This window comes from Setaria viridis, chromosome 7 (genome assembly GCF_005286985.2).
Source record: "Setaria viridis chromosome 7, Setaria_viridis_v4.0, whole genome shotgun sequence".
Taxonomy (NCBI): domain Eukaryota; kingdom Viridiplantae; phylum Streptophyta; class Magnoliopsida; order Poales; family Poaceae; genus Setaria; species Setaria viridis.
In genome coordinates, this window is record NC_048269.2 from 3,662,510 (window position 1) to 3,685,272 (window position 22,763).

Genomic DNA, 22,763 nt, shown 5'->3' on the forward strand with positions numbered 1-22,763 from the left:
GAGCTTTTTAATGAACCGTGACCGCGTTTCAGAGTTCGAGTGGGAATCGCCTTGGAGTTGTATCCGGTCCACACGATGGCTGAATTGCCTACTTGCGCGAACTAGTCCAAGTTGTGGTTGAGTCCGAGTTGTGGTCGAACCTAGTGTTGTTCAGATAAAAAAAATTGAATTTTGATGAAATCTTCTGCCTCATGTCAACGAGAGTTTCTGCCGAAATGCTTCTTCTCCGTCTCTTCGATGATGCAGCATTGGAAACCTCCAATGCTGTCAGTGATGCAGAGCTAGGAGCCGAAAACGAACGTTGCGCCTGCTTCAAATGCGAACGCAGGCTTGATGATGACTAGAGCCATCGATCTCAAGCGAAGAATTTCGGCGACTTCCCCTACCTGGCACGCCAGCTGTCGGTGTTCTAGTCCGGCAACCTATCAAGAGAGTACCTGAGATAGTGTTTTGGTTGGTGGGTGTCGCCGAAATCAAGTAGTCGATGGTGATGCAGGAACACGATTTAGACAGGTTCGGGTCGCTAGATCGCGTAATACCCTACGTCCTGTGTGTTGTATGCTTGTATTTGATTGAACCTATTTGGAGGGGGTCCCTGCCCGCCCTTATATATCAGGGGAGCAGGGTTACAGGGTAGTCTTTGGTACAAGAGTACTAGTCGGACACGACTATAGAGTCCTATGCTAACTCGATAGAGTAGTTTCCTTGTATTCCGACTAGTCCTTCAGGAGTCCATGTAGTCTACGTTGCCCTGTAGCGTAGTCTTCATGTCCTAATACGTCTCGAGTACATCCCCTTGAGTGGGTCCGTACAGATCTTATGGTGGGCCTGGGGATGTATGACCGACAGCAGCGGTAGTGGGGTGCGGGTCGGGGGTGGTGGGATCCAGCGGATGGAGCAGGGGCGGCAGGATGCAGGGCCGGTGGAGGGCGGCGGGCGAAGGGCAGCAGCGGGGGGAGGCCGGCAGGGGCCGGGCGGGGGGAGGCTGGCGGGAGGTGGGAGGGGGAGGTCGGCGGCCGGGCGGAGGGTGGTGGGGGGTCTGGATTGCTTTTTTAAAAAATTTTAATACTCCTTTAGTACCGGTTATTTCAACTCGTACTAAAGAACCCCTTTTAGTACCGAACTAGTAGTACCGGTTGCACAACCGGTACTAAAGGGGGTTAGGAACCAATACTGAAGGCCCTTTCCCCAGTAGTGATGTCTTTTGTACGTATCTAGACATACTATATATCAAGGTGTATAGCAAAAGCTATGAATTTAGAAAAACCAAAATGAATAGTAATTTGGGACGGCAAACAGTGATTAACTAAATGGTATACCGTGGTAAACAGGTGAATGTTTCTTACTGTACGATACAAATAGTGCAAAATAGGTAAAAAGAATATCATCTTGATTATTACTTAGGTAAAAGTGTTTGTTGGCGAGTGATGGAGAGTGATTAGGTGGAAGATGGCGAATACGACGGTTTGCCGCCGGCGAGTCAGCGGCATGTCTAAGTACATGCGATCCGCCGTGGCTGTCGAAGACACCAAAGAAGTGCATGGGTGAGCCATTGACCTAGGTGTAGAAAGTCGGGGGGAGCGAGACGGCGTCCTCCATGTAATGCAAGTTCCCCTGCATTGACAGGGACCCAAATGCGACCGGCCATACCCGCACCACCGGAAGCTGCGATCCCGCCACCAGCGGCGGCGGCATCAGTGTTCTCTGCCGTCGCACATCCTCGTTACCCTGCCGGCCTTTGGCTGGTGATGACAATGACGAGGAGGCCCCGGGCGTCTAGCATCGCCGGACCCGCCTCTCCCAGCTCAGGCCGGTGGCGGTGCTGGACCATCCTACAGCGGGCACGCACGGGGGCTCAAGGCCACGACGCGGCTCGTGCGGCCACTCTTCGATGGTCGGGACGGAGGGCGCAGCAGCGGGTAGGTTGTCGTTGCTAGCGGCATCGCTGGACGACTCCGCGGTGGCCGTGCACGGTGCTCGAGGGCGCGGCTTGGCCCGTGCAGCCATTTTTTGATCGTCGGGACGGAGGGCGCGGCAGCGGGTGGGTTGCCGTTGTTCCTGGCAGGAACGTTGTTGGCACCAGCGCTTCCCATATGTGTATCAGTGCCCTCTCCGGCGGTCGTCGCAGGAAGGACGAGTTAGCAGCTAGGGCACAGGATAAAAGGCAGTGGAGGTGGAGATCGAAGCTAAGAGGAGAGAGAGGAGGGAGGCGAGGTCTTTTTCTTCTCGTTTTCCTTGTGTAGTTGGGCGCTCCGTGGCGTGAGCGGCGACGCCCAGTGGCGTTGATGAAAGAGAGTGCCGAGCCGCCGAGCGGTGGGTCCCACGTGGCGCGATGTGGGCAGCGAGCGTCGTGTGGCTGGGGACGTGCGGGTGGCACGTGGTGCGGCACGAGCAAACTGGCAGGCCCCCGGCGCCCCGCGCGCGCGACGATGCGGCTGTGTGCGTCCGCTGCGGCTGTGTGCGTCCGATACGTGATCGATGATCGATTGCCTGCGACTGCGCGGCGCGGCTCCTTGCATTACGTTGCATCAGCGCGCCTTGGACGATGCGTGTTGTGTGCTTGTTGTCACTCCACTCCACCGGCTACGCTAGCTTCATCCGCCTCTGCACGACCCTTTCCATCCTCCTCCTCCGTCAGCCGTGACTGGTACGTACTGCATAATGCCGCACGCAGGCCTCATGACGTGGCTTGTAGAATGGCCCTTTCCATCCTCCTCCTCTGTCAGTCGTGACTAGTATGTACTACATAATGCCGCACGCAGGCCTCATGACGTGGCTTGTATAGTGGTTTTTGTTGCTACCAGGATTGTTAATCTGCAATGCAGGCACACCCAACAAGTTACCGGTCGCCACCAATTGTCATAACGCTGCGGCAAAAAGGCACATGTAGACCTAAACTGTCGACCTCTTGCTATTCAGGGTATGCTACGTTTGCTCCGATAGCAAGTGACAAAAATCCCCACAACATCCGATCCGAGAACAAGTGGCAAACAACGCCACCTCCCAACATTCAGGAGGTGTTTGTTTCCTAGTTTAGTCCCTATCACATCAGATGTTTGATACTAATTAGGAATATTAAACATAGGCTAATTATAAAACTAATTACACAGATGGAGTTTAATTCGCGAGATGAATCTATTGAGCCTAATTAATCCATGATTTGACAATGTGGTGCTACAGTAACCATTTGCTAATGATGGATTAATTAGGTTTAATAGATTCGTCTCGCGAATTAGCTCAGAACTTCTGCAATTAGTTATATAATTAGTTCATATTTAGCCTTTCTAATTAGCATCCGACATTCAATGTGACAAGGGTTAAGACTTTAGCCAAGGATCAAATACGGCCTCAGTAACACCCGCTCCAACGGCATGCCACAAAAGATCCTCAACACCTCCCTCCGACAATAACTGACAAAAAAAATGCTCCGAGACTGCTAATGTCCACCCACACCAAGCGACATAGGCCCCGTTTGGAGAACATCAGATTCTCAAAATCCAAAATCCAGAATCTGGATTGCCCTCCAAACATGACAGATTCTGACCCAGATTCTACAATCTAGATTTTGGATTTTGAGAATCCTAGAAGCTGCTCAAAAGTTGATTCTACCAGATTTTGCATGCATATTTTACCATTTTGCCCAGCAACCTTCTAGATAATTATCCAATCTGCTATTGTCCACTCTTTTGGGTAGCAAGGGCATAAAAGACATCTATTCAACAAGCTACTATACAATCAGATTTTGGAATTTATGATCCAAACAACACCGTCCAGATTTTGCTTAGAATCTAGATTCTAGAAATCCATCTAAAATCTAGATTTTCAAAATCCACAACTGGATCCAAACGGAGCCATAAATCACTTCACGCTCTGCTCTGATAACGAGCCACGGCAAAAGGCCTGCTAGTATCAGGAACCCCGCTCAGCCACCCACTAAAATGTTCACCTCGATAATAAACAACCAAAATATTTCACCTCAGAATTCCTTTTTGAATTTAGAAAATTTATTCATAAATTTTTCTTAAAATAATAGTCATGTTTTCAAAGATACATCTTCACATTTTTTTTGCTGGAACCATTTTTGAAATTTTAAAGATCAAATTTCAAAAATGTTTGTAGAAACAAAAATTTCACAAGAGTTTTAGGAAATATCTTTTAATCAAAATTTTATATTTTAAAAAATTTAATAAGATAAGTTTGCGCATCAATTTCAACACTAACACGATATAAACATATGCATTAATTCCAACAATAGTACGACAAAAACGCAAGGGCTGGGGAACAATGTAGCTTGCTCATTAGCTCACTCGTGCACCATCAAATAGGTCACTTGTGCACCATCAAATAGGAAACAACAAAGAGCCCCGATGCTGTACTCTCTAGGAAATTTTTGCCTTGACCAACTTTCCTTCACATAAACCTTTCAAGAAATGGTTTCATAGAACACTTGCATCGAATTTTTCAAGTATAAAATTAATGCTCTAAGCACCAATTTCGCATTGATTCCCCCTCGTTGTTGGTTGGGACTATCTTTGGTGCCATGGTGGCCTACTATTAATTGCTAACTTCTTCCTTATATGTGAATATAGTGATTAGCGCTCACATAACCCTTTTTAACTAAACACAAATCCTCATGCATTCCTTTTTTTTGTCATTCATCAATCCTCTGACAGCAAGCGACAAAAAAACGAATGCTCCGAGTGTGCCAATGTCCATCCCGACAACAAGTGACAAAAATTCGTCAAGGTTTTTCCCTAATAGCAAAGCGACAAAAAAAGCCTACTAACGTTCGGTCTGACAACATGCGAATAAAATCTCTCAATGAGCAACAAGAAAAACACCAAAGCCCACTAATGTTGACTCCAATTCCAAACGATTAAAAGTTATTTATGACCCGCACGAACAGTAAGAGACAACCCTCAACGACCAGTAAAATGTTCACTTCGACAATAACACAAAAAAAAATAGTACAACGCTAAGCTAAGCCCACTCCAGCTCCAAACGACCTATTTTTATAACAATTTTCTGTCCACCACAATATTTTTTTTAGATTTTTTTAACCTACTCATAGATTTTTCTTAAAAAAATAAGATATGTTTTTATATATACTTTTACCAATTTTGAAGATTTTTTAGACCCATTAATGAAAATTTTCAAGATCACTTTCCAAAAATGTTTGTAGAAAAAATTTCACAAATTTTTTTGGAAATGTTTTCAGAAAAAACATTCATAAAAAGCTGACATTATAATATTTTCATAAAAAATAATTTTTGAAAAAAGTTAATAACATAAGTTTGCATATCAATTTTAGCACTGGTATGTCATAAACATATGCACTAATTTCAACAACAATATGACAAAAATGCGAATGATGTAGCTTGCTCATTAGCTCGCTCATGCATACTCAAATAGGAAACACAAAAGAACCCCAATGCTACTCTCTTGGAAATGTTTTTCCTTGAACAACTTTATTTCTTTAGATAGATGAAACCGTATCGATTTTTTTCACAAAGCTTTTCAAGAAATGTTTTCTAAAATTTCTGCACATAACTTTCCAAAAAATGGATTCATGGAACACTTGCATTGAAACTTTTATGTGTAATATTTATGCTCTAAGCACCAACTTTGCATGGATTCCCCCTCATTGTTGGTTGGCACTATCTTTGGTGCCATGGTGCCCTAGTATTAATTGCTAACTTTTTCCCCATATATGGAGATAGTAATTAGCGCTCACATCATCCTTTTGGACTAAACATATCTCCTCATGTTTTCCTTTTTTTGCCATTCATCAAACGATAGTGTAAACATAGAAAAATCAACCAACATATACACACATAAAATTAGTTTTAATTTAATTTACTGTCCCTCTAACACCAGAAGCAGAGTAGAGAAAGAATTTTATTAAAAAAAAGAGTAGATAAATTCATGATATATACTTTTATAAAAAGGAAGCAGAAAATTGTTATGATAGCAAGGTAGATAAGTGCCGATAACAATGTCATATTCAAGGTCACCGTCATCATTGTCATCGCCAGTAGACGAATAGACAATAGCTGCACCACGTAGTACTAGGATGGTAACACGAAAGTAACATGTGTTTTGTTGGATTATCTGGTAGAAGCTATTTGTTGCGCTGAAGTGAGACGATATCCAAATAAAGTACCGGTGTTGGTAAAGTCTAGATGATTGTAGAGTTTTCCAACGAAAGAAAAAATTGGATGGGAAAAGGAAAGGAAGAGGTTGTGAATCAGTGGAGCTGCAAAAGGAATTTCTATACCAGAATTAGAAAACAGTCTGCTGCGGAAAACCGTACGAAAAATGCACCCATAGGATTGGAGTTGTACACCTACAAGCATTAAAAAAAAAGGAAAGGCTTTGCTTATGCTTCCACTCAAAAGAGGAAACAGCCGACCTCGCCCTCGCTGCACCTGTGATTTTGAAGCCACTTTCTGTTGACAGCGGATTCAGACAAGTCGTACCAGTCCGGAATGCCACGGCATCACGGCAGTGGGCCCCACCAACCGTCTGACGTGTCGCTGTCGTGAACACAACATGGTTCCTGGACATGATGGTCCCCACGGATTGTGTTCGCCTGCCGCCGCAAGCCACGTATGGTGATGGATCCAAGCACCCCGATCTCACCGTCCCTGCCGTGCTCTTTGACCCCCAGATGCCTCATCCACCTGACGCTCGGGGTCCATAACAGGACTGTGCCTTTTATTTTGTTGATATCCCATGCTTTGATAATCAACAGCTTCTAACAACTTATGGCAGAGGGACTCGAAAAAGAAAACTTGTGTGAATTGAAGTGCCTTTTATATTTTGATAACATGTTTAACTATATATGGTTGGGCAGAAAGCCAGGAAGGGATCAATCACGCTAGGCCTCTTGCGTGGCACAGGGACACCAAGTCCGATGACCCCAGTTCCTGCAGACTCATCTGGTGTTTAACTATTGTTTCTTTCTCTTTTTAGCAACTTTTACTATTAGGCCCCGTTTGGTATGAAGGAATTGGAATCTATTTAATGGAGTAGGCTAATTTATGTTGGAATGTGGCATTCCACAACTTTCCAAAGTTTATATATAAGCCTATCTTAAATTCATGGGGTGGGAGATGGAAATTGATTCTATAGATTATGGTTATTAGAATGGAATTCAATTCTTATAGCATGCTTTTAGACTCGCTTCTCTATGGTAGAAGTGCAGCGTATAAGTATCTCTCCCATATCACCAACTATAATATACAACTATATTCCACATACAATTATATTAGCTTAATTAATTTGTGTCTAAATTATGATTATTATGATGGAATTCAATTCCAATGATCCAAACGGGGCCTTACAGAAATTAGGAGGCAAATGGGGGTGAGGGCTCTCCATATTATCGTGCCAATTCTCCCTCCCCTACCATCTTCTTCCTCCCACCTCCCATGATCTAGCCACGATTCCCACCCTCGCCCTCAACCACGACCCACAAAGCTGGAGCCAATGCCCCCGCTGCGAGTCCCTCCTATCTCCGACAGTGCTCTTGCCGCTGGCGCCGCCCCCGACGACCATAGCCCATGCGAATCGAAGAAGCAACACCCCTGCCTCCTTCTCAGCTCCGCTGGTAGCTCACTCTACGCTAACGCCCCCGCTGCGACCACCACCCACCAGTTGTCCCCCACAACCTCGGCAGGCAGCGCTCCCGCCGCCTCGCCGTCCCACCCGCAACACTCCACCGGCGGGCAGCTACCTCCCTTGAAGCTCCCTCTATCTCTGGGACCACATGTACCCGAAACCTAAACCCTAAAATCTTAACCCCGAACCCTAATGTTGCCAGAGCGCAGCCCGTTGGCCGCCATCTGGTCGGAATCAGGCCGGAACTTCTCCGTCAGTTTGTTACTTTCTTCACCGTTCATTTTCTTCTTTCCCTTTTTAGTAATAAATCAAGTCACATGTACTTCTTCTGCTTTGATCTGCGCAGAACTTCTTTACCAGATGAGCCTAAGACGAGAGGCCTTTCGTTTTAGATTCTGCGAAAGGTCATGTCTCCTCCATAAAACTAGTTCAGAAAACAAGCAGCAAAACCGGCGTACGTAAAGTTGGGCCCAACGCTACCGAATGCTCACCGCACGGGCACAAGCCCAGGCACTGAGACAGCCAGTATCGAACTCTTATTTCTTCCGCGTTTTGTCAAGCCTAAGTAATTGCCTCCAAAACGGGATGACACACATCTGAAATGTACACTACGGTTTTGAATTCAAATTTATATATATATATATATATATATATATATATATATATAGATGCTATTTTTCTGCAATTGGATTGCATTTTCTATTAATAATTGCATTTGATTTGTGCCTGGATTAAGATGATGGCCCAACAACTCAGAATCCGTTGATGGACCTTGATGTCTTGCCTATTATACCTAAATGATGGGAGTCGCTAATTAGTGGCACTAGGAGGCGTATTGGCCTTCGATTCCACACGCTGTCCGCCTGTCGCGGGTGTTGTGGACCAGGACCACTCCACGTGGGCGATTTTCTCATTATTTTCTTTTATGTGCATAAATTATATATAAAAAATTATGTTCACAAATTATGAACACAAATTTTAATTAATTTATATGCACAAATTATGCACGAGAAATATGCATGAATAAATTATGTCACAGAAAAGTTTGTGTGCCGAACTTATGAACAAATTTATGTGATAAAAATTTTGACCAAAAGTTATGGACATAATTTATACACAAAATTTTCAAAAATTAGAAACAAATTCGAATCACAATGTTGTGGAACAAATTTAGGAACTAAAAAGGAAAAAAGTTATACACAAAAGTTTGGAAAACAAAATCTTAAAGAGAAAAAAATCGCCATCGATGCGGCGCTCCTCTACCGGGCAACCATCGCTCCACCGTGCCCGCCCCGCCGGGGCCTAGGGCGCCACAGCTCCCCTCGCAGGCAGGCCGCGGCGCGTCGTCGTTGTCCCACCAGCGCTGCCGCGGGGGCCGCCCTCGAAGCCGCCGTCGGGCCCCGCCTCCTGCCGCCGGCCGCCGCCTGGATTTCGCCTGCTCCGCTGCGCCCCGTCCCACGCGCGCACTCCCCGGGCGATTGGATCTGCAAGGGAAGAGAGATGGGAAGAAAACCGGCGGAGAAAGAAAATGGATAGAGGCAAGAGAGTGTTGAGCGGGCGGTTCAGCTTGAACTCGTGTGGGTCCCGCGCAAGGAGGCAACTTGGACGGTCGGGGGAATCTAGCGCTGTAACGCTTGCTGACGCTCGTGTGTAGAAATCAGGTTTGCTCTATCTGAACTCAATGTTCATACTCCACATTGGTACCAGCCATTTCAAACATCTTTAAGAAAAGGAAAGAAAAAGTAAAAAAAAGTTTTCGCAGTTTCCCTTTTGATATATTGATCAAGCTGAGAATTTTTCTCTTAGCTGCAGATAATCTGGCTCTACAAGATACTATGGTGTCTTTTGATTTTTGAGGCATTTTTCCTTAGGCAAAGGTAAAGTATGCAATATATATGTACTATACTAAGCAGCATCAGTTCATGTTTTCTTTCACTTCCATATTTTCAGTGCTACATATGAAACAGTATGAATGTATGATTTTCACTTAAATATTAAACATTGATTACATTTTCTAGTTTTAAAATAATTGAATACAAAGCTAGACCATATTACTACTGGGGAAAGGACCTTTCGTCCAGCACGTTAGTGCCGGTTGCAATTGGATCCGGTACTAATGTCAGCATTAGTATCGGACCTAACGGCTAGTCTCCCGTGACCCCTTTAGTACCAGTTGGGGGCACCAACCGGTACTAAAAGGTGCACATTAGTACCGGTTGGTGCCCCCCACCTAGTACCACCAACCGGTACTAAAGGGTGCACATTAGTACAGTTGGTGCCCCCACCCGGTACTAATGTGTCACCGAGCCTTTAGTACTGTGTGGGGGCACCAACCGGTACTAATGTGCACCTTTTAGTACTGGTTGGTGCCCCCAACCGGTACTAAATTCTCTCCTATAAATCCGCCTTCTTCTTCCTCTTGCCCGAGCCATTCACCACGGCTCGAGCTTCATCCTATCCATGGCGTCATAGGGGAGGTGCTGCCGGATTGAAGACCATTTCATAGGGATTTCACTCATTCAAGTGTTCTAAAGGTTAGAAACTTCATTCTCCCTTAATACATGGTTAGTATACTAAGTTTTATACTTTAGAGCTAGAGTAATTTGTGATTTTTAGAATAAGGTACAATGGAGAAATTTTTCATTTATATCCATGTGTTATTTAGAGCTCATATTTGTTTTTAGAATAAGCTACAATTTTTTTGGATGCTATGTTTTCGTATTAGTCAAAGAAATTGATATGAAGTTAGAGGAATAATTTCATAGTTTAGTGCATAGAGGTACATAATTAGTCATTTTTTACAATAAGATGAAATAGAGGCAAATGTGAGCGAGATAAATTGTGGTACATAGAGATAATAAGATGAAATAGAGGTACGTAATTAGTAATTTTTAGAATAAGCTACAATGGAGAAAATTTTCATTTATATATTATGTTTGAGCTAAGTAAATTGTGGGAAAAATTTATAATTCGTTCATAGTTTAGTCATTTGCAAATATGAGCTAAATAAATTATGATGCATAGAGATGGCTTCTGCTGCTGGAGGTAGTGGTGATGGTGGGGGCGATCGTCATTCCTCTCACGGCAAGGGAAAACCATAGTTGGCCCTTATGATAAGCCGAAGAAAATGAGCGCGTGGGAGAAAGCAATGCTTCGTTATTTGCAAACATGTCATGAAGATGTTGTTGCGGCGGGTTAGGAACCTCCTTTTGGTGGTCGTTATGCTCCACCGCCAGTCCTGGATGTTTCAGGTCCATTTAGTACTACTGTTGCAGAAGGCACAAATAAACCATAGGATGAGGCTGGATCAGTAAAACCTTCGTCTTTACCGCCCAAGGATGCTTAAAGTCCTCCTAGATAGTACTTAGTGGATGGTTTGTCGTAGTGTATCATGTTATTTGGGTCTGAAATTTAAATTTGTGTATTTCTATCTAAACTTTCAGCAACATTTGATTTTGTCGTATTGTATCATGTTGTTTGGGTCTACAATTTAAATTTGTGTATTTCTATCTAAACTTTCAGCAACATTTGAGTTTAATGGTATTTGTATCATGTTTGTTATGTTTCATTTATAATTGTATGGATGATCAAAAAAAATCTTTGGTTCAGTAATATTTTGTAGATGAATCGGTAATGGATGTACAATGCAGACAAACGCTCCATGGAGTACATTAATGCGTGGTTTTCTCGATCCACCGTCCAGTTTCATTTGTTGTCCATGCAGAAATTGCAAAAATGAGAAGGACTACTCATCCCAAGGCGAGTTTAGCTTGTGCAGCCCCTTGGTGTCTTGGATACGCTTAAGGACCATGTCGCCTGTATTAAACGAACGTTCTTTGACGTTGCGATCATGATAGCGGCGGATTCCTTCAAGATATCTTGCTGATTGGACGAGTGCTGCACAGCAAGCTTCTTCGAGGCTGTCTAGTCTAGACTCCTTGTTTCTTCAGCCACACCTTCCTCATATTGCTTGACTACTGGAGATTTTTACATGACGTCGGTGGGGAGGACAACTTTTGATCTGTAGACTAGAAAGTAGGGTGAATACCCTGTATGCTTGCACGGCTATGTGCGAAGCCCCCAGAGGATTTTGGGTAGCTCCTTGAGCCACTTGCTTCCTTTAGTGTTGCCGATATCATGTAGTCTCTTCTTGAGAGCTTCCAGTACCATCACGTTGGCGCACTCAACCTGGCCATTGGTCTATGGATGGGCAACGAAGATGCACCGGACGTCGATCCCGCTGTTCTCACAGTACTCCCATAACTTGTGATTGTTGAAATTCGAGCCCAAGGTTGTGATGATGCGATTGGGGAAGCCGTAGTAATGGACGATCTCGTCAAGGAAGTCAAGTACCCTGTCTGTCTTGGGATAGGTCACCGGCTTCACTTTGATCCACTTGGTGAACTTGTCAATCATCACGAGTACTCAGTTGAAGGCCCCGGGTGGTGTAGGTAGAAAGCTGATCATGTCTAGCCCCCAGCATGTGAAGGGCCAAGAGGGTGGTATAGTGATCAACTTGTACACAGGGACATGTTGCTTGGTGAAGAATTGACAACCTTGGCACCAGTGGACTAGTTCTTCATCATCCTTGAGAGCTTTAGGCTAATAGAATCCTGCTCTGAAAGCTTTGCCCACAATCATTTTTGATGATGCGTGATTGCCACAGATGCCTTTGTGGATCTCTTTCAGTATGATGCACCTCGTATTTAGAGCTTGTCCCTGACTAGAATGTAGTTCTTACCATGCCAAGAGACTTGCTCTACTTCTGTCTTGTCGGGAGGCAACTTGTGCTCCTTAATGTAATTGATGAAGGGGATTCTCCAGTCTACATCAATCATCATAACCTCCCGCCCTGTCGCATCATTGCCGCGATCGGTGGTTTTAGATGGTGCCGGCTCTACTATGGATGGCTTGTGTAGCTCATGGACAAAGACCCCAGTTGGAACTTGATCACGAGTAGATCCAAGCTTGGACAAGATGTCCGTGGCTACGTTGTTATCACGAGCCATGTGATGGAACTCCAGACCAGAGAACTAGTTCTCCATTTTGCATACTTCAAGGCAGTATGCGTCCATGTTATCTTTGTGACGATCCCACTCATCATTGACTTGGTTGATGACTACCAGTGAGTCGCCGTAGACCAACAACCGCTTGATTCCCAGCGAAACTGCCAGGCGGAGCCCATGCAGAAGCGCTTCGTATTCAGCTTCATTGTTGGATACCTCCCAGAAGATTTGCAACACATATTTGAGTTGTTTGCCTTTGGGAGAGATTAAGAGTACTTCTACACCAGCGTCCTCGAGCTTGAGTGATCCATCGAAGTATATAACCCAATGCTCTGAACGTTCTGCTGGTGCAGGTACTTGATTTTCCTGCCACTCTGCCATGAAATCGACTAGTGCTTGCAACTTGATGGCAGTCCTTGGCTTGGATTCCAGGGAAAAGGCTCCGAGTTCTACCGCCCATTTGGAGATTCTTCCTGTTGCATCTCTATTGTGGAGTATGTCTCCTATGGGGAAGTTTGTGATAATGGTGTGGTTGCTCTTTGAAGCACTCTTGGATGGCTCGTTGATATGTAGCGCCTGCATTCTTCAATCCAAAGGACATTGTGGTGTAACAGAAAGTCTCATACGAGGTGATGAACACCGTCTTGATCTGGTCTTCTTCCTTGAGAGCTATCTGGTGATACCCCAAGTAGCAATCAAGAAATCAGAGTAGGGCACATCCAGCCATCAAGTCGATGACTTGATCAATCCTAGGGAGTCTCAAGGGATCCTTTGGACAGTGCTTGTTGAGGTCCGTATAGTCGACACACATCCTCCACTTGTTGTTGTTTTTCTTCTGCACCAAGACGGGGTTGGCCAGCCACTTTGGATGATAGACTTCTTTTATAAAGCTAGCTGCGAGTAGTTTGACCAACTCTTTTTTGATGGCTTGTCTTTTGTCTTGGGAGAATCGATGTAGTCATTGTCATTTTGGTATAGTTTTGGGATCCACGTTCAGTGAGTGCTCGATTCCCTAGGCACCCTCGGCATCTCAGATGACTTCCATGCGAAGATGTCTCGGTTGGCCCAGAGGAAGCTGACGAGTATGTCTTCCTATTTCGGATCCAGTCCTGTGCCAATCAAGGTTGTCTTGGAGCTGTCGTCGGTCTCAAGGTCGATAGCTTTGATATCAACCTCTCCTACCGGCTTGACCTTGGTTACCCCCAACTCCTTCTCTGGGATCTTGAGTTCTGTCGGGGACAGTTTCTTGGAGGCGGCGAAGACTTGCATCATGGAGTTTGGCACCTGAGTAATCGCTGCTAGCTCCACAGCTTCTGTGTTGCAGTCGTATGATGTCTTCAAGTCTCCGCGCAGGGAGAGTACTCCCTTGGGTCCCGGCATTTTGAGTACTAGGTACACGTAATGCGGGATGACCATGAACTTGGCCAATGCTAGTCTTCCGAGGATGGTGTGATATGAAGTTTTGAAGTCAGCCACCTCGAACAGGATGAACTCGGTCCGATAGTGATCCTTGGTCCTAAAAGTAACTGGCAAAAACCACCTAACCAAGGGGTATAGCCGTGTTACCCGAGACGATCCCGTAGAACGAAGAGTTCGTCAGGGTGAGCATATCTGTTATGTCGAGACCCATCTTCCTCAAAGTCTTGGTGAAGAGAACGTTGAGGCCACTGTCACCATCGATGAGTAGTTTTGTGAGTCGAGAGCCTACTCTACTACTGGATCCAAGACGAGAGGGTAGCGTCCTGGGTTGGACAAACTAGTCCACTGATCCTTTCTTGAAAAGGTGATTGGCACCTTAGACAATTTAAGGAATGTAGGCGTTGCTAGTTCAATGGACATGATTTCTCGGAGGGTTAGTTTCTAGGACCGCTTGGTGGCAGTATCCGATGTGCCACCGAAGATAACGTTGACAGTGTTGGACAAGTTCTTTGCCGTTATCATCCTCGTCTCTGTCTTCTTTGGCCTTGCCCTTGTCTTTTTCTCCAAAAGATTTCGACAGATCTTTCATGACTCTACAAAGGCTTATGCAATCCATCACAGAGTGTTTGGAGTGTGGGTGCCATGGGCACTGCTTCTTTAGGAGCTCCTTGAACAAAGTCTTGTCTTGATTTTCGCCATTTTTCTTGGAAGACTGGGATATCGCCGTGACAGTATTGTCTGGCTTTCTTTTGTGGTTTTGATCGCTTGAGTAGTTGCCTCGGTTGTCGTTGGGACAATCATTGCGATTCTTGCCATTACTTTGGCCGTTGCTTTGATTGTTGTTGTTCTGGCCTTTGTTACAACGAGATTCAAACCGCTCGATCTCCATGTCTTCTTCATCTGCCCAGGCTTGTATCATGGTCTTAAGAGACTTGATATCTTCTAGGCATCTTCTACCAAAGTCTTGGAACATCCAGCGGTCATAGAGACCGTTCTGGAAGCACTCTATGACGTCCTTCTCCGTGATATCCACGACAGTGGCCTTCTTGTCGAAGAAACAACATAGGTAACTACGTAAGGTTTCGCCTTGTTGCTGATTGACGTGTGACAAGTCGATTCTGTTGTCAGGGCGTTGCATTGCTCCAGCGAAATTGTTTGTGAACACTGCCTTTAGTTGACTCCACGTATTGATGGAGTTCTTTTCTAGAGATTCGAGCCAAGTGAGTGGCCCTGCCTCCATGCAGATGGGGAAGTAGATGACTTTGGTGTCATCGATTCCCCCTGCTGCTTGGACTACTAGCGAGTAGCACCTCAGCCACTGGACTGGGTCCTGCTTGCCGTCGTACTTGTTAATACCCGAAAGTTTAAACTTGTCAGGTAGAACCGTCTTGCGTACTTGTCTTGAAAAGGCGGGGAACCCGTCGGTGTCTTCTCCCGAGTAGTCGACTTCCTGCTTGCGTTCGCGGTGGCACCCTTCAAAGATGTCATGACCGTCGCAGTTCTGGTTGAGCTTTTGGTGGAGGTCGCGAGGTTGCTCAGGATCTTGGCAGGACCCACGGTGGCCACGGCCTCCTGAGGGTCCCGTCCAACTACCTTCTGCCCTGTGCTAACTTTGTCTAGGGTTCTCAATTCTGGGAACCTCGTTTCTGGCGGCTTTGAGATGGCTTGGATGCCTCTTGCTGCGGCCATGATGGGAGGAGGTGCGTCGGACAAAGCTGATCGCTCTCTCCGGATCGAGTTGTTCGTAAGCGTGCTCCGCTAGTTGAGCCAGTTGCCTAGTGTACTTATCTTGTGGCATTGCTCGAGTAATCAGATCAATGGATGCATGGTAGCGAGAGGAGTATGGTGGTGATGCGATTGAACTACTTCAAACGCATGGTCCAAGTTTGATGGGTAGATCAGACGCAAGGCGGCGGCAACGATCTGCTCGTGCTGCGTTCCTTGTATGTCGACGATTCCTCTGACTTTCGGTCTCTTCTCCTTGTACATTGGCGGAGAGCTCATCTGCCAACATGTCGTCTGGGTGGCGCTCACATCACGGATGCCTTTCTGGTTGTTCTGCTCCGTCGCCGTCGGCCCCTTGAGGAGTGATGATGGCGAGTAGTTCCCACTCTGGGGAAAAACTAGCCGAGCTTGACGTGATGATCTCTATAGGGCCATCTTCTTTGTAGATAGAAGATAGAGGTATTCCCTCCTGGTATGGGAGGTTGTCGAGGTATGCAACAAGGCGTGACTCGTCATCCTTGGCTAGAGCAGATGGCTTCATGTCGGGCTAGTAGATGAATCTGCCTTGTGGAGTAGATGTGAGTACCAGGCCCTGCTGTGGACCTGATAAGGGAGCCTCCTCATCTGGATTCTAGTAATAGTCAAGGTTCTCGATCGAATTCAAGTTGGATAGGGATCTAGACAGGGTGGCTTGGGAAACAGCACCCGCATTTCGGAGTCCGAATGGGAATCTAGTTGTATCATAGACTAATTCACATAGACTGATTCACACAATTTCTTATGCGCCAGCTCAGGGGGACCAGTCCGACTGGTAGGAGAAGTCGAGTTGTATTTGGACTCGTCCCTGGAACCTTGGAAGAGGTTGAAAATTTCATTGAATTTTTCAATGAAATCCTCTAAAGCTTGGGCGATGGAGGTTGATGTCATAGTGCTTCTCCTCCAGGGCCGACGCGATATGGTGGTGGAAGTTTCCAGCACCGTCCGCGATGCAGACCTAGGAGCCAAAGATGAACATCACGCCTTCTTCAAACGTGACGGTGGGCTTGATGATGACTTGAGCCATTGAGTTCTCCGACGGATCTTTGGCGAGTGCCCCTACCTAGCGCGCCAGCTGTTGGTGTTTAGAGCCAGCAACCTATTGAGGGGGTACCCGAGGTAGTGTTTTGTGCGTGGGGCTCGCCGAGATCAGGAACTCAAAGATGAACTTGAACACACGATTTAGATAGTTTCAGCCCGCTTATGTTGTGTAATACCCTACGTCCTATATGTTGGTTGGATTGTGTTGATTAATGATGTTGGAGGGGGTCCCACCTCACCTTATATTGCCGGGGTAGGGTTACAGGTCGGTTGCTTTACAAGAGTACTAGTTGGATTCGACTAGAGAGTCCTACTCTAATTACTAGGAGTAGTTTCCTAATGCTCGACTAGTCCTTATCCTCCATGTAGACCACACCATCCTGCACTGTAGTCTCCATGTCTGACACGTCTCGGTGTACAGCCTCATATCTAGGACTGTCCAAGCCTCCCAGTGGGCCCATAGATGTATGGTCGACAGTAAGTCTTTAATTTGCTCTAACTTCAAAATCGCCGCTCTAGTCACTGTGTGATGTCTTAACTCCTATTCAATTTTTATCATGTAGGATGGAGATTCAAACTTGTCGGAGGAAAGCATACTATGACGTAGGCTTCATGGACCCAGATGTTGTAAACGAGTCAACTCTAGGAGATAGACCAAATCAAACCTTGAAGAACATATATAAGTTTCTTGACAAGCAACATTACAAGAAGTGCATACTTCTACCGTACAACTTCAAGTAAGCGTGTTTCCCATCTCTTTTTTTTTTGAACTAGTAGTTAAACATAACACTATCTAGCTTTGGCTATAACAGCTTCCACTAGATACTCCTTGTTTTCATGGTTGATCAAAGTGCAGTCTATGTCATGGACTCTTTGAGGAAACCAAGAGATCAATACAAAAACCTCATAGACATTCTGAACAAAGCATGGGCTCGATTCCATCGACATCACGCAAGTGAATTCAAGGAGGAACTTGATTTGAAGCATGAATTCCCGGTATGTGTTGAATTTTCACATCTCGTGACATTTCCTTGAACACAAAAAATATTTCATAACTTCTTTTGCCATATATATAGTGTTTGAGACAGGAGCCGGGGAATAATTTATGCGGATACTACGTATGTGAGTTCATCCATGGCTTTGTAGGTCCAAAGTGTATAACCAACCATGAATTCAGCGTACGTATATAAAATTCTTAACAATAAATTAGTTTTAATTGTGTAGACCCATTGATCTACTATATAATAACCTTTGCTAATGACACAGATGATGTACATGAAGGAAAGACTCCTCGACACGAAAAAAATCAGGGCAATTCAAGAACAGCTCTCTGGGTTTTTTTGGATGAGGTAATAAATCCAGCGGGGGAGTTTCATAATGATGGATCAAATCTACATCACCGTCAGGACTCGGGTTTAGAATAGTTGATCCGAAATGTTGAACTTGGAAAATTGATGCAATGTAATATTATTCGTATATGTGTATATCTATATATATAATAGTATCTCAAATGTAATATTATAGATAAATACAGCTTTATATATATTAGCGTATTAGAACTAGTATACGTAAAGGAAATAAATACGAAATACTAATAAAGAAACAGAAAAGAAAATGAGAAAATAAATAGAAAAAAAATAAATTATTACCGGCCGGTCTCCCCAACCAGTACTAAAGGGCCCCCTTTAGTACCGGTTATTTCAACCGGTCTAAAGGCCTCCCTTAGTACCGAACTAGCAATATCAGTTGCGAAACCGGTACTAAAAGGTTACCAACCAGTACTGATGGGGCTTTTATATATCGCCCTAGTGCAGCTACATCTTCATGTACATATGTTGAGGAAAAAAAACACTCCGAAATTCATACCGTACCACACAGCAGTGCTCTATCGTCCCTGATACATTTCTATTCAAGTGATTATATCCGATCACACCTTTTTACAAAACTTTAGAGAAGGGTTTTCGTACCGTCACAATTAATCTAGAGACATATTTAAATTCCGCATAACATGTACAGTGTGCTACCACGTAAGCACATTTACTGATTTACAGTACATTTTATTCTCAGAAAAATTATACTAGTAGTAGTTAAACATGGTATTTAATTAAACTAAACTTAAAAAAGATACAGCAAACATGAACAGCTAGAAACGCTCCTGTGGCCTTCAACTAGCAAACTCTTGTCAATCATGCTTCGAACATGGAGAGGAAGAAGACACACATAAGACGAGGGATATCCTAGTAAATGCATTCTACAGACTACAGCTAGGAGAGCTACCATTAACCGTTAATTCCCTACTACATCAACCTGCATGCAATATTTGCTTGGTTCACACTTTCGAGTTTCGACACACTTGTGCCTTGCTCACTCCCAGGCACATCCGAGCCTGAGCTCAAGATCCAACCCCTCCTCCGCCAAGCCCTCGCCGCTGTGGCCGCCGCAGACTCCAATCCCCAGCTCCAAGCTCACCTCAAGGGTCGTCGTCGGCTTCGTCGCCGCAGCTACGACCGTCGACGTCGCCGTCGAGAAGAAGCTGTAGATCACCGGTGCCTCAGCCGCGGCCGTGGGGCCGCCGGCGCAGTGCGGCGGCGAGTAGTTGAGGTTGGGCAGCGGATCCCTGTGCTGCTGGGGAGCAGCAGCAGCCATGTTCGTCGTGCTCGGAAGGGAAGACGAAGTCCACGCCGGGCAGCACTGCCTGAGCCTGGCCCTGTCCCTCCGGTGGACGTTCATGTGGCCGCCCAGCGCCTGCGCCGACCGGAACTCACGCCGGCAGTAGCTGCAGGTGTAGGACGACGACGACGACGATGGCAGCGACCTCCACGGAAAGCAGCCGCCCGCCAGGCTGAAGTTCTGGCCCAGCGTCCATGAGGGCAGCTGCTTGAGGCCGCGGCCGTGGTCTCTGCCCTCCATTGTGGGTGGGTGCCCGGCCGGTGTGGTGCTGTGGTGCCCGGTGTAGTTGGCGTGGCTAGTTTCTAAGTGAAGCATGCATTGTAGTGCCCAGCTGCTTGTATATATAGCACCCCTGCAGGATTGTGCTGGTAGTGGAGTGCATGCTACAATTTCCATGCACACACCTTCAATTTGCTCTTGTTTTTCCAAGGCACATTGCTTGGCTACTGTGGCCAGTATACTACATGAGAGAGAGCAGGAGCTGCAATCAAAGCATGCAGGTCAATTGTTTACTTGGGCAGATGGATAGAGAGGCTGTGCATGCCGAGCACAATAGCGGCATGCAATTGATGCAACAGCCAAGATACCGTCAGAGCAATGGCAGCCATTCCGGGGAAGACTAAGTGACATGCATTTGCAAGGCGTGCAGGCGCCTTTCTGCACGACAAGACGCCTGAAGCCAGCCAAAGACCTGGTCTCGCCGTCTCGCAACGCAACATGTGTGCGTGCGTGTGCGTCTGTGTGTGTGTGAATATGACCGTGATTCCTAGGGGAGGAGAGGACATTGTGATGCACACACTGTTGATGGAGTATACTGTAATGAGCCAGAGCCAGCCTAGAGCTAGGGTTTGCTTCTGGCTTACTCCAACTCCTTGCGCAAAGAGGCAAAAGACTGCAGGCGTGTTACCGAGGCACTGAAAGCGTCGATGGCCTTACTCCATGTGTTATTTCCCCTATGTTTGACTGCATGCAGCATTTGGAGCCATGCAGTACTTGCCACCTTTCACTTGATTCTCCATTTTCTTTTGGTTTCTTCAGCAAGAGATGGGAGGGCGAATCCGGGGCATGATTGGTCAAGGTGTCATGTCCAGCTCTGCAGCACATCACATCAGTCATGTCCAGGATTAAATCCACTAGCCAAATAGTACATGTTTGGGTCAACTCGTTCCGCTCGGTTCTCACCTCTCAGTGGGCAGGGGTGGTAGGCATTTTTGGAATGGGAAGCCATGATGCTCACAGAAAGGTGAAGTATAGTTGTTACCAGAATTATAAGGCCATAGTTGTATCTCTTCTACTTTTCCCCTTTTTCATTAGAAATAAACAAAGAACAATATCTTGTTTAACGTTTCTTTTATCCTTTTGCTTACCACGCCATGAGCTATGGCAGACAAAGGAGATGTGTGCTGCCAAGTGTTTACTAGGATCAACGGCCGAGGAATTAAACAGCTTCACAGTTGCAATTTATTTTTGAGGTGATGGTTACAACATATCCCTTGTAATGTCTGGTTTTGAATAGCAGGAGCCAGGGGCTCCTTAATAGGGCCCTTCTTAACAATGCCGTAAATGGAGCATTTCTTATGAAATTCGGTAAAAAAAACTAATGATGTGAGCAGGTTCTTTTAATTACTTGCTTGATAGATACAACTTACAATGCCAATTAACTACCACATTACTTTTATATTGCATTGTAATTTCTAGGAGTAATGAGATATGTGTTCTCAACATGTGCTACGGATTGTATATGTCTTCAAAAATGTCAACCGTAAGCCATATTCTATTTATTAAACAATGACAATATTTAGGTCTTTATGTCATCGACCACTACATTAAAATTGCCATTTGAAGGAAGAGTGTGACAATGAGGTTGGACTCCTGAAAAAGTGAAAATAACAGCCTCTACCCATTTAGAGCAAATCCAGGCCCAAATCTTCGCAACCGAAGCTGTTTGTAGATTTCAGCCCATGTACAGTGCAGTGACTATATGATGTTTCGGTTTCAATAAATAATTATGGATTCTGAATCGATTTGAGTCTGTAGCATTTTTACTAAAAACTCCATAAAGTTCCAGGAAATAATTTGGGCACGTCAGAAGTTACCATCTTTATATTTCTGAAAGAAAGATTTTTTGTTGCTAAAACAATGGTATTATTTTGTTACGTCTATTATTACCAGTATATATGCACCGGCCCGCAACTGGTTATAAAAAATAGTAACCAACAATTGAGTCAAAAGAGATGATATGAATCTTAGGAAGTATATGTATATATTAGGATGTTTTTATTCTTTTCTTGTACACTTGATGTATTTCTTGTACTCCAAGCTATATTGGGGATATATATATAGAGGTCATCCCCTCATTAGGGTGTGTGGTGTTTCCCATCTACTTCTCTACATGGTATCACGAGATTATCGTGGGCCTCCTCTCCTCTCCCTAAGCCACCCCCTGATCTGCGCAAACCTAGGCGGCACCCCCCTGCTACGGCACCGCCACCCACCCTCCGCTGCACCTCCCTATCCGGCGCCCCCCCCCACTTTTGTGCGCTATGTCCTCTGCCGACTTCTCTATGTCCGGTGACACCACCGCTCCTGCTGCTAATCTTGTGTCGCCTCCTGGACCGCCCCCTGCTACCAACGGTCGTGCATCTAAGCCGCCACCTGGCACCGGCGACTCCTCTGGTGGTGCGGCCCAAGCTCCTCCTGCCGGCGACGTACCCAGCAGCGGTGGTAGTGGCTTCATCATGTACCCGGCGCCGCCGCCCACCATCCACCCCTACGCCACCATCTCCATCAAGTCTCATGCGCCCGTGACGCTAACGATGAAGTCTAACGCCTACTCCAGATGGGTGTCCTTCTTCAAGTCCATGTGCGGCAAGTTCGGCCTCCGGTCGCACATCGACGACACGGTGGCCCCTCATCCCCAGGACCCTAATTGGGATCAAACGGATTGCTGTGTGTCCGCTCGTGGTTCTTCAGCTCCGTCGATGACTCCGTCCTAGACCTTGTCGTGACCGACAACGACCAGACCGCCCGGGAACTCCGGCTCACCATCGAGGGACTCTTCCACGCCAACAAGCAATCTAGGGTGATATTCCTCAGCCACGATTTCCACTCCATGATGCAGGACGACTCCTCCATCGTCGAGTACTGCAGTCGCATGAAGACTCTTGCCGATGCCCTTCGTGACGTCGGCCATCCTGTTTAGGACTCCCAGCTTGTCCTGAACCTCCTCCGTGGCATCAACCC

General features: G+C 45.8%; 1 protein-coding gene across 1 annotated transcript; it reads right to left on the reverse strand.

Annotated features, from left to right (window-relative positions):
- Nucleotides 1-19,008: 19,008 nt before the first annotated feature.
- LOC117865890 (uncharacterized) lies at nt 19,009-20,096 on the reverse strand. The gene has a single exon (XM_034750150.2). The coding sequence runs from the start codon at nt 19,914-19,916 to the stop codon at nt 19,215-19,217; it is 702 nt and encodes a 233-aa protein (XP_034606041.1). The 5' UTR covers nt 19,917-20,096; the 3' UTR covers nt 19,009-19,214.
- Between the last annotated feature and the right edge of the window lie 2,667 nt (nt 20,097-22,763).

What these genes read in the sequence shown, in the direction of transcription:
- LOC117865890 (XM_034750150.2), bottom strand. Translation starts at nt 19,916, where the DNA reads ATGGAAATTGTAGCATGCACTCCACTACCAGCACAATCCTGCAGGGGT.